At 39.8% G+C, this 12,431-nt stretch overlaps 1 protein-coding gene across 3 annotated transcripts in view; it reads left to right on the top strand.

The window, feature by feature from the left end:
* ttc7b (tetratricopeptide repeat domain 7B) overlaps positions 1-12,431 on the top strand; it is a 39,973-nt gene that overhangs the window by 8,014 nt on the left and 19,528 nt on the right. For all 3 annotated transcript variants that reach the window (XM_057859569.1, XM_057859567.1, XM_057859568.1), the window contains exons 6-17: positions 264-385; positions 1,820-1,898; positions 2,101-2,276; positions 3,801-3,864; positions 3,943-4,080; positions 6,328-6,516; positions 6,599-6,716; positions 6,816-6,873; positions 8,423-8,495; positions 8,618-8,778; positions 8,860-8,976; positions 10,693-10,790. In XM_057859569.1, the coding sequence (XP_057715552.1) occupies positions 264-385; positions 1,820-1,898; positions 2,101-2,276; positions 3,801-3,864; positions 3,943-4,080; positions 6,328-6,516; positions 6,599-6,716; positions 6,816-6,873; positions 8,423-8,495; positions 8,618-8,778; positions 8,860-8,976; positions 10,693-10,790 (1,393 nt within the window). The remainder of the gene's footprint in view (positions 1-263; positions 386-1,819; positions 1,899-2,100; positions 2,277-3,800; positions 3,865-3,942; positions 4,081-6,327; positions 6,517-6,598; positions 6,717-6,815; positions 6,874-8,422; positions 8,496-8,617; positions 8,779-8,859; positions 8,977-10,692; positions 10,791-12,431) is intronic.

Raw genomic sequence — 12,431 nt, 5'->3', positions numbered from 1 at the left:
ATTTTTCTTCAGTTGGAAGTTCTCAAATTTTTCACAGAATGTTTATTTGGAAAAAAAATTAAGTTGTTACAATTATCATTATTAAAGCATCCAGTGGGCATTATAATACAACTAGCCATAATATGGTAAGTCCACGACCGCATATATCGATATCAGTTTGATATCTGTTTTGGAGTTGGACAATATTGGGTTATTGGTTATCGGTTAGAATTCATTATCGTACAGCTCGAGTGATCACGCACACATTTTTTTTATATTTTCAGGCTTTGTCAGCTGGAATTCAGAATCGCAGCCCAAAGCCTGGTCCAGCTTCCCAGGACCAGGAACTGGGTTACTTCCTTGAGACTGGTCTACAGAGAGCCCATGTCATCCATTTTAAGAATGGGTAGGGTAACACGGCACCTGTAACTATATATCAACAAACAAATAATGGCAGATGTCAACACAAATTATTTCATCAGCTCGTTTTTTTTAACTCAACCATTAAATTAATCTTCCCGGGTTTAAAAAATGCATGTACAATACATAACAAATTTGACCACGACCCCAAATTAACTTGGGTTACCACCAAAATATATTTTGGGGAGGTCACAGACACTTACAGTTACGTTTAGATGCCACAAGACTTCAATTGATTGTCGATACATCACTTCATGGTACTAGAACTACTTTTTGTGATATACCCAGAGGTGGGTAAAGTAGCCAAAAATTTTACTCAAGTAAGGAGTAGCATTACTTCAAAATAATGTTACAAAAGTAAAAGTACTCATCCAAGAAATGTACTCAAGTACAAGTGAAAAAGTATTTGGTGAAAAGAATACTCAAGTGATGAGTAACATTTTTTTCGCAGCACAAAGTTATCAATATGAACTGTTATTATTATACTGTACTATAATATATAATAAAACCATTTTAAGCCAAAGAAATACGACAACAAAAAACATTGAATTTCAGCTAGAGAAAAAAATCTTTAAAAATTAAGCAGTATTCGTCCAAAGAGCATGAGTGCCCTCAAGTGGAAAAAACATATTTTCTATTAGGAAACTAAAAGGATCATACCTCCGGTTTTCCGTGGTCAATCGGTGCCAAATAGAGACTGGGAGAGAGATTAAAATGTCAAACACTTATTTTTTTTACGGTGCTTTAAAGACGCTTTAACGATTAAACAGGCTCGCCCGATCATAGAACAGCAAGCTCTAGTCTGATTGATATAACGGTGTCATGTGATTATTATTGCGACGTCTCATTGGTGAAACTGGTTGAGCCACTGTTGGCATCTCTGGCAAAAAAAAAGAAACAAAATCTAATTTGTAGAATAAAGAGGAAAAATGTGACGACTCGTGTAGCCCAAAGTAGCGCAGTAAGAGTATTGTTTCTTCTTCCCTATTCTACTCAAGTAAAAAGTATGGTGTAGTAAAACTACTCTTAGAAGTACTTTTTTCTCAAAAAGTTACTAAAGTAAATGTAATGGAGTAAATGTAACACGTTTCTGCCCACCTCTGGATGTACAGCTTTGAACTTTAAACAAATAGTAAATAGTAAATAAAAAAAATAAAAGTAAATAGGTAAATTTGAAAATGTTAAACTAAAATGCGTAGCATTTTACCCACTTAGATTTTGAAAAACAACTCCGATCATCAAAAAAAGGAGGTTGACAGAATGCAACATCTCGAAAAATGTTGCAAAAACTGGTGCACTTATCAGATTTACATACCCGTTCGCGCAGACACACCTATGAAAATGCACACAAATGTATACCTGATTTTTTTTTCAATTACTTTTTGACATTCTTTGATCCACATTTCTTTCTAATGCATAGAAACCTGACTCAAGGTGTTGGGCGATTTCGAGAAATTCTTCGAGCTGTTGAGACGAGGACAACACAGAACCTGCGCATGGTATGGAACAGGCTTTGCTTAGGCCTCCTGTTAAAATCTAAACAGGGTCATTCGCGAATTGGAATTATGTCCCGTCTGTCAAATTTTAAGTACCGTAATCCACCGACAAAATCATAAAGCATGCCGTTTCATTTTATTGGAAAACGTGTGTTAGCCTTTTTCATGCCAGAGAATATAAGTGTGTTTTTGTATGTCTGTTTAGACCATAGCGAGACAGCTAGCAGAGATCTTGCTGCGAGGAATGTGTGAACAGAGTTACTGGTCTCCTGTGGAAGACCCACCTACTGTGTCGCCGCTGGACGATCCCTCGCGACAAGGACACGTCCAAAGCAAGAAGTACAGCTTAAGCCGACGCCCACGAGTATACTCGGGAGAGAAGTAAGATAAGATGCCATTGTTTTAAACTAGTGTCACACCGATACTAGTATCGGTACCGATACAGAACTAAAAAGGCGTTATGAGTATCGGGGAGTACCGTAATTTCTGGACTATTGGGCGCCCCTGATTACAAGCCTCACCCAGTACATTTTTAAAGGAAAAACCATTGTGTACATACATAAGCCTCTCCTGCCAATAAGCCGCGTGTGCCCACTTAGTAAAATGAGACATTGACAAAGAAATACAGTTTTCAAACGTTTAACACACCTTTTTCGTTCCAAACAGCACCGGCAGACACAGCAGTTATATAGCAGCGGCACGGAAGTTGCATAGCATCAGCATGGCGGTGCAGCACTAATTGTGCTGGTTTATAAAAACATAAAAGTCTTTGTTAGCAATCTTCATCTTCCTCCTGTGCATTCAAACCATGAAAGTCTTCACCCTCAGTGTCGGATATGAAGACGCTCAGATGCACTTCGCCACGCACGCACCTACTCAGTCTGTCCTTCGCGTCGCCTTCAATGTCTCCCATAATGAGGCATATTCACTCCCAGCCTGTTCCGTCCTCCTCACAGCAGACTGGCCCCTCAAAGCCCGTTGGTGATGGCGGACTCTTTCACAGCGCTTCACGATGCCAGGCTCCCCCAAAGCTGCTCTTCGCATGCGGCGAGTCTTGGCAAACGATCTCTCACCGCTCGTCATCAAAGCGTCCCATACAACTCGGATGGCCAATTTAATTTCTTCTAGCATTTTCCATGATGCAGGTCTGCCAATTCTACTCATGCACAAAGACGAGGGTTCGCCACCTCTATTCATGCGCAACGCACAAAGTTAAACTACCGGTAGTAGTGCAAACTAGCGTCTTCCTCGACACATATATTCCACGTGTGTCACTCCCACATTCCATGCTCGAGCGCCTCTGCCGGCCGTCAGAAAAATACACAAAATGGCCGCATCATTGCACACGCCGCAGGACACAAAATGAGAGAAAAAAGTGCGGCTTGTAGTCCGGAAATTACTGTACTAAGATATAGTGTGCCGATGCTGTGCAGTATGTACTTTTCGAGCTCTAGTTTCCAACTGCCAGATGCCCTAACCAAGATGGCTGCCAATTCTGATGTGAATTTAAATGAGTTTACCGCTAGCAGACGTCCAATCCTTTTGAAGTGGGAGGGAGGCAGTGTTTATTCGCTGTCAACCCTCCCACTTAAATGGATTTGGCGTCAAATGCTGTCAATGGCAGACAATGAGTGAAGAAGTGTCAGACCAAGCCATAATTACAATTTCTTTACATTCAAGTAAGTGTGCAGTAATTTGGCATTAAAAGAAAACAAAAAAACGTACAATTTTTCCAAAAACATGATATCGGTAAAGTATCGTTGATTGTTCGTTATCACACAGCCAAGTGTTGGAAACTGAGTCTGAAAATTGGAAAGGTGCAACACTACTTTGAACACAGTGTTTCCAATGTGTAATGTTCTGAAATCCCATCTTTTGGTATGTTTTCGTATTTCTCTCCCTTAGTATTTTTTGCCCTCAGGAGAATACAGAAGAAGCTTTATTGTTGCTCCTCATCAGTGAGTCCATGGTAAGATGTGCACAAAAGACATAGCGCTCTCCAAAGTAATACATTCTGCCTTCTTTTTGTCGCGTTTGTGTATTTCAGGCCAACCGTGACGCTGTCCTAAGTAGGATTCCGGAACATAACAATGATCGAATCATCAGTTTGCAGTCAGCATCTGTGGTGTACGACCTGCTGACTATAGCTTTAGGCAGGAGGGGGCAGTATGAGATGCTGTCTGAGGCAAGTAAAACGGCGAGGGACAGTCTAACACGGGTGTCAAACTCAAGTTCCGGGGGCCAGTTAAAATAAATCACGTGTATTGACTTCATATGGAGTCCTTAAATGGATATCGACACAAATAAAATAAATTTAAACAATCTGGTGCGCACCGGACAGTATGTGATGCGTACTAGAAACTGTCTGGTGCGCCAAATACTAGATACTAGAAACTATCTGGTGCCACAAACCGCAGGCGCGCATTAGATACCACCAGTTTCGGCGTGCTAAAAATGATAATATAAGATTTAGTTGAGCTTTACTTCAATGTTTGACTCAACTATAAGGATATTACTGCATTACTTGCACATATCACCATTACATTGTCTCGGAACACACTAGAAACAATCTGGTGCGCACCACAGACTATCAGGTGTGCATCAGATTGTTTCTAGTGCGCACCACATACTATCTGGTACGCACCAGATTGTTTAGATTTATTTTATTTCTGTCGATGTCCCTTTAGGTGCTCTGTTTGGAGGGCTCTTGTGTAACTTTATGATTCTCTCCAAAATCTAATTTAAATGCAGTATGTGTGGTCCTCAATGAAAGATTGACAACTACATAAATCAGAGAATAATTACTTTTGTATTTTACTAAAATTTGAAATATATATTTCTTCTACAATAAAAAAGGGCCATTTTTCTTTTCCCCATTTTTGTTTTTAATTTTAAAAATGTAAATACATAATGCGAAAAAAAAAAAAAAGGACTATTCCTGTTTAATCCATCCTTTTTTTCTTTTTCGGGGGGGGGGGGGGGGGATAAATGTGAATAAAGTAAAAAAATATAGAGAGAGAAATAAAAAATTTTTTTTAAAAAGCCAGTTTTTAGGTCAATAAAGACAAACGGTTATTCGACTATGAATATAGTTGTCAATTAGTCGATTAATCGTGGCAACCCTGACAGACAAAATGCCTCTGCAAAGGAATTCATCATTACGATGTAGCCCAATAGGATTTTGACACTCCTGGTCTTCGTAGTCTGGCCTGGTTATTGATTGAAACCAATCAAATCAAAGATTTTTTCCATTTTATGCTTCTTTTTCATGGTGTACAACTATACTGCATGACATATTGGGTTAAAAATGTGTAGATATACGGCGCAAAGCACAGACAAGACTGAAAAAGCAGTTTCTGCTCTAACACCCCTTTTTAAAATAAGCTGCTGTATTTTAAGCCAAAAGAACTGTTGTGTTTGATAGAACAATATGTCTAAATGCTACCATAGCAGATTCATGGCGCATTAAGCCCCTGAACTATTTTTAATTTGTCCGCTTTACCCTGGAAACCCCAGTTTACAGACGTCGCACAACCGCTTTTGTTTCAGTCCAGCCATAAAAAGAATTATATTTAATATTCAAAATGTCTTTCATTTTCAGCTTAGAAACATTAATTGATGTCTAATATTTCGTTAAAAAAAAAAGGCTTTAAAAAATTATTCACACGCATATTTTAAACTTTTAAACAAATTAAGTCTCAATGAAAGAAATGGTGTGTAAATAAGTATCTACCTTTATAACTATCGCTTAATTGTATTTTTTTTTTGTTACTGTCGCATTTTCCCCGATATGTTAGATGATTAATAATCGATCCAAACAAAGAAAAATTGGAAGAAAAAATAAAAATAAAAGGGTAAATATATGAAAAAGAAAAATCTCGACCCATCCTTGATGTCTGCGATTTCTGCATCGCAACCCTTGTTACATTATCGTGTTTCACCCATAAAATCCCCCCCTCCCCCCCCCCCCCCCCCCCAAAAAAAATCCGGCTGGGGCCCATCACAGCTATGTCTTGACACCGTTGATACATATTTCACAGAGTTTTTGGATCGAAACAAGGTAAGTAGGCGATAATATCTCGTTAAAATCATGGCGTCTTTAATTATGCTCGCTCATGCTCGCACCTCCAATTAGGGTTTCGCTGTTTAAAAAGAAAAATGAAAAAGCTCTCCTGTTCAAAATGTTTCTCCCCCCAGAAGGATTTTAGGCTATCCAATGATGTGTCACACATCCATATCGGACAATTTTGAAATTTGGCCAAATTGGGGGTCTCCGAGTGGAACTTCAAGTCACCTGAGTGTTTTCTGCCATATATATTCAACGGCTCCAATGAAGTCATTCAATGAGCACTGCTGCCAGTTAAAATGGATTGAATGTCTATCGCCGTCATCGGTAGCCAATGAGTTAATTGTCACCATTTATTTTCTTCAGTGTTTGGAACGAGCTATGAAGTTTGCCTTTGAGGAGTTCCACTTGTGGTACCAGCTTGCACTCTCTTTGATGGCTGCTGGGAAATCTGCTCGTGCGGTAAAAGTTCTGAAGGAGTGCATCCGCCTTAAGCCAGATGACCCCACCATCCCGCTGTTAGCCGTCAAACTGTGTATCGGACCCCTGCACTGGGTAGCCACAAATATGATTTGTCCATGATGTAACTATTTATAAATCAAGTATTTTTTCTAAATTCATGTCTACTCATTCCTAGTTGGATGAAGGGGAGTGCTTTGCCAAAATGGTGATTGACATGGGAGAAAATGCAGCTGAATTTAGAGCAAAAGGCTACTTAGCAATTGGACTTGTTTACAGCCTCAAAGCCACAGATGGTAAGTCTGCGTGGGTGCTCATGTACTATAAGTGTGAATCATTGGATTATTGTATAATATACCTTGACTGACCCCCACCTCCTGTCCATGTCTCTCTAGCATCATTGCGAAGCACACAAGAGGAGTATCAGAGGAAAGCTTTAGGGGCCTTCCAGAGGTTTGGAGTCTCTTTTATTATTTTACTGCAAATACGAAGTGGTACTTTTCGCTTCATTACATTTTACAGCGCGTATCTGTACTTTTTACTCCACTGCTTTTCAAATTTTCGCGTTTCACGTAACTTTTATATGTTTTTTTCCTCATTGTGAATCGATAGTCTTGTTTTCAAGTCTCCGGCATAATCGATAAGCCCCATGCAACTATTCCGTAATTGAGCACTAGAGGCGGCAACACGTGTACAAGCAAGATTAGTCAGGTGAACAAGATATTGACCAATAAAAACCAACAGTAAGAGCAGCACTCCTTCAGATGGGTGCTGCACAGTCATGTACAATCCATCATTAAGCTTTTCATTAATCATTTTGCCAGGAGATTTTATCTAGTTTAGTTTTTGCTTGTTAAGCTTCTGTTTGCAGTGCAGTCAATTTTATTGCTTGTTGTTTCCATTCTGTATAGCTTTAAATAAAAATTGAGCAGTCAATGAATTTTCTCATTCTTTCTTTGAATATTGGCTCAGATCTTTGTATGTGTAAATACATTTAAGCATCAGGGGAAAATACTTTAATTTTTACTTGGATAGTACGTTTGTACATTTGTACTTTTATTTGAGCATTGTTTTTTCTTGGATACTTGTACTTAAGTAAATTTTTTGCCCCTGTATTTTGTACTTTTTTAAAAAGTGAGTACCTCATCCAACACTGCTGCCATGTAAAGAGCAACCATGAAATAGGAAGAAGTAGGGCTGGGGGAGCTGGCCCCCCAAAAAATCAAAAATTTTCTTAATATGATCCGAACTCAATTCTTTTGAGAATTTTTTGGTTTTTTTTTCAGCTGGTTTTCTTAAAGAATCTACAATGAAAACATAAGAAATTACGGGGAAGTTAAGCTTTTTATTCACATGTGCAGTAAAAATTAAAATAAAATTGGCAGAGCTAGATAGTTTGCGACTGGATGGTGTACCCTGCCTCCTGCCCGTTGTTCGCTGGGATAGTCTTCAGCACGCCCGCAACCCTCGAGAAGAAGTGGTTCAGAAGATCAATGAATGAAAAATTGCCTTATAAAAACAACACCTACTACAGTTGGTCTTATGATAAAAATATAAATGAAATATACTGTATATTTTTAAATATATATGAAATGAATAAATTCATTCAACAATGCAAGGAATGTATAAAATAAGTCAGGATACAAAATATACTTTTGGAGGTATCCATAATAATAATTTTTTTTTTTAAATACAAAAGAAAATACCCTTGAGAATCGAGACACCTTAGTGATTTTTTTTTCTTTTTCTAGTTAGCATGACTGATTCTTTAGAAATGTGCATCTTCATCAATATTGTGTTCAATTATGTCATGGCTAATTACCGTAGCTTGAGCTAAATTTTTTTATATTTACTCTCTCAATCTAATTGCCAAGCTAGGAAGAAATAATTTTGACCACCAGGCCTCAGAATTTGAGCAAGCCTATTATTTTTGCTGTAACAATCTGTTTTATTATCATTTGAATCACATCTTTGAACACATAAACTCTCTTTCTCTTGATAGAGCTCAGAGTTTGTCGCCAACAGACCATCTAGCAGCCTTCTACCTTGCACTGCAGCTTGCTGTGTCCAGACAGGTAACCACACCTATTCAAAGTCGCAACATACGGTTGACGTTGACATAAGAATGTGAGTCATAAAGTCAGGGAGGGACAAAAATAACAAATATCAATTTTATGTATGTGCTGTATGTGTGTAGATTCCGGAGGCGCTAGGCTACGTTCGACAGGCTTTGCAGCTTCAAGGGGATGACGTTCACTCCCTTCACCTGCTGGCCTTGCTGCTCTCAGCTCAGAAACACTACCAGGATGGTCTTAATATTATAGAAATGGCCCTCTCTGAATATCCAGAGAACTTCAAGTGAGGCACACACACTCAAACATGACAAGCACAGCTTGTTTAAAATCAGTCATGTTTACCCCTGTCCTATGCACCCTGTAGCTTGCTCTATACAAAAGTGAAGTTGGAGAGCATGTGCAGAGGATCAGAAGAAGCTTTGCTCACCTGCAAACATATGCTGCAGATATGGAAGAGCTTTTACAACCTTACAAATCCAAGGTATACACATAAACAAACGATTTCAAAATAGTCTCACTGCATGGACATTGCGGTCATACAATGGTAGGTACTATTGTGTATTTACAGTGGGGCAAATAAGTATTTAGTCAACCACCAATTGTGCAAGTTGTCCTACTTGAAAAGATTAGAGAGGCCTGTAATTGTCAACATGGGTAAACTTCAACCATGAGAGACAGAATGTAGAAAAAAAACAGAAAATCACATTTTTTGATTTTCAAATAATTTATTTCCAGAATAGAGTGGAAAATAAGTATTTGGTCACCTACAAACAAGCAAGATTACTGGCTGTCAAATAGGTCTAACTACTTCTAACGAGGTCTAACGAGGCTCCACTCTACTTACCTGTATTAATGGCACCTGTGTTAACTCATTATCTGTATAAAAGACACCTGTCTACAATGTCAGTCAGTCACACTCCACAAACTCCACTATGGCCAAGACCTAAGAGCTGTCGAACGACACCAGAGACAAAATTGTAGACCTGCACCAGGCTGGGAAGACTGAATCTGCAATAGGTAAAACGCTTGGTGTAAAGAAATCAACTGTGGGAGCAATTATTAGAAAATGGAAGACATACAAGACCACTGATAATCTCCCTCGATCTGGGGCTCCATGCAAGATCTCACCCCGTGGCGTCAAAATGATAACGAGAACGGTGAGCAAAAAAAACAGAACCTCACGGGGGACCTAGTGAATGGCCTACAGAGAGCTGGGACCACAGTAACAAAGGCTACTATCAATAACACAATGCGCCGCCAGGGACTCAAATTCTGCACTGCCAGACGTGTCCCCCTGCTGAAGCCAGTACATGTCCAGGCCCGTCTGCGGTTCGCTAGAGAGCATTTGGATGATCCAGAAGAGGACTGGGAGAATGTGTTATGGTCAGATGAAACCAAAATAGAACTTTTTAGTAGAAACACGGGTTCTTGTGTTTGGAGGAGAAAGAATACTGAATTGCATCCGAAGAACACCATACCCACTGTGAAGCATGGGGGTGGAAACATCATGCTTTGGGGATGTTTTTCTGCAAAGGGACCAGGACAACTGATCTGTGTAAAGGAAAGAATGAATGGGGCCCTGTATCGAGAGATTTTGAGTGAAAATCTCCTTCCATCTGCAAGGGCATTGAAGATGAGACGTGGCTGGGGTTTTCAGCCTGACAATGATCCCAAACACACAGCCAGGGCAACAAAGGAGTGGCTTCTTAAGAAGCATTTTAAGGTCCTGGAGTGGCCTAGGCAGTCTCCAGATCTCAACCCCATAGAAAATCTGTGGAAGGAGTTGAAAGTCCGTTTTGCCCAACGACAGCCCCAAAACTGCTCTAGAGGAGATCTGCATGGAGGAATGCGCCAAAATACCAGCAACAGTGTGTGAAAAGCTTGTGAAGAGTTACAGAAAACGTTTGGCCTCCGTTATTGCCAACAAAGGGTACATAACAAAGTAATGAGATTAACTTTTGGTAATCACCAAATACTTATTTTCCACCATGATTTGCAAATAAATTCTTGAAAAATCAAACAATGTGATTTTCTGGTTTTTTTTCCACATTCTGTCACTCATGGTTGAGATTTACCCATGTTGACAATTACAGGTCTCTCTAATATTTTTAAGTGGGAGAACTTGCACAATTAGTGGTTGACTAAATACTTATTTGCCCCACTGTATGTAGACTAAAATGCTTGCTTGTTGTGGTAGTGATTCCGGGCGTGGGAGCAGTTTGTTGGATAGAGCTGTAGCGGACCGACGACAACTCAACGCCATGACATTGCCAGACTTCAGTGACCCAGATACTGGTAGGCAGTCCTTACATTTTAAACGAATTGGACGTCTATCGCCATCAATGGCAGCAAATGAGTTCATTTATTGTGATCCCACATACTACTGTAGTGTATTAAGTCTCACTGCCAGTAAGTAGCTGGCATACACAATCCAACATAAGAAAAATACTTTATTACCATTGCTTAAATCAGGGGTGCTCACTAATTTTTGCTCCAAGATCTAACCTACGTTGATGTATGTTACATAACCATATACAGTGAGGAAAACAAGTATTTGAACACCCTGCGATTTTGCAAGTTCTCCCACTTAGAAATGATGGGCAGGTTTGAAATTTCCATGGTAGGTGCTGGTCCACTTTAAGAGACAATTTAAAGAAAAACAAATCCAGAAATCACAGTGTATGATTTTATTAAACAATTTATTTATATTACACTTCTGCAAATACGTATTTCAACTCTGGCCTACTAGCTAGTACAATTGTGAGCCTCAAAGACCTGTTAGTCGCCTTTGAAAAGTCCAACGAATAAGTGGAGTGGAGGTGGACTTTTTGAGTCTTACTTTTTGACCTGTTTGAGGTGGTTAGCTGCATATAAACACCTGGCCACCCAATACAATTAGGAAGACTCCAATTCCTAACATAGCCAAGACCAAAAAGCTGTCCAAAGACACCACAGACAGAATTGTAGACCTCTACAAGGCTGGACAGGGTTACGGGGCAATTGCCAAGCCTCTTGGTGATATAAGATCCACCGCTGGAGCAATTATTAGAAAATGGAAGAAGCTAAACATGACTGTCAATCTCCCCCGGACTGGGGCTTCATGCAAGATCTACCTCGTAGGGTCTCAACGATCCTAAGAATGGTGAGGAATCAACCAAGAACCAAACAGGAGGAGCTGGTCAATGACCTGAAAGGAGTTGGGACCACTATTTCCAAGGTTACTGTTGGTAAAATACACTAAGAGTCATGGATTTAAAATCATGCATGGCATGGAAGGTTCTCCTGCTTAAACCAGCACATGTCCAGGCCCATTTTAAGTTTGCCAATGACCATTTGGATGATCCAGAGGAGTCGTAGGAGAAAGTCATGTGGTCATATGAGATCAAAATGGAACTTTTTAGTCTTAATTCCACTGATAGTGTTAGGAGGAAGAACAATGGTGAGTACCATCCTAAGAACACCATCCCTACTGCAAAGTATGGGGGTGGTGGCATGCTCTGGGGATGTTTTTCCTACATATGGTACTAGACGACTGCACTGTATTAAGGAGAGGATGACCAGGGCCATATATTGTGAGATTTTGGTGAATAACCTCCCTTCCTCACTTAGAGCATTGAAAATGGGTCGTGACTGGGTCTTCCAACATGATAGTGGCCGAAGCAGACAGCCAGAATAACCAAGGGTGTGGCTTCGTAAAAAGCGTATCAAGGATCTGGAGGGGCCGAGGCAGTCTCCAGACCTAAACCCAATAAAAAAAATCTTTGGAGGAAGCTCAAACTCAGTGTTTCTCAGCCCAGAAACATGATTGATCAAGAGAAGATCTGTGTAGAGCAGTGGTGTAAAATCCCTGCTGCAGTCTGTGCAAACCTGGTGAAAAGTTACAGGAAACATTTAACCTCTGTAATTGTAATCAAACGCTACTATACCAAATATTAG

The sequence above is a fragment of the Corythoichthys intestinalis genome, chromosome 15 (assembly GCF_030265065.1).
Source record: "Corythoichthys intestinalis isolate RoL2023-P3 chromosome 15, ASM3026506v1, whole genome shotgun sequence".
NCBI lineage: Eukaryota > Metazoa > Chordata > Actinopteri > Syngnathiformes > Syngnathidae > Corythoichthys > Corythoichthys intestinalis.
Note: the sequence above shows the minus strand (reverse complement) of the source record. Positions and strands in the feature narration are given on the sequence as shown.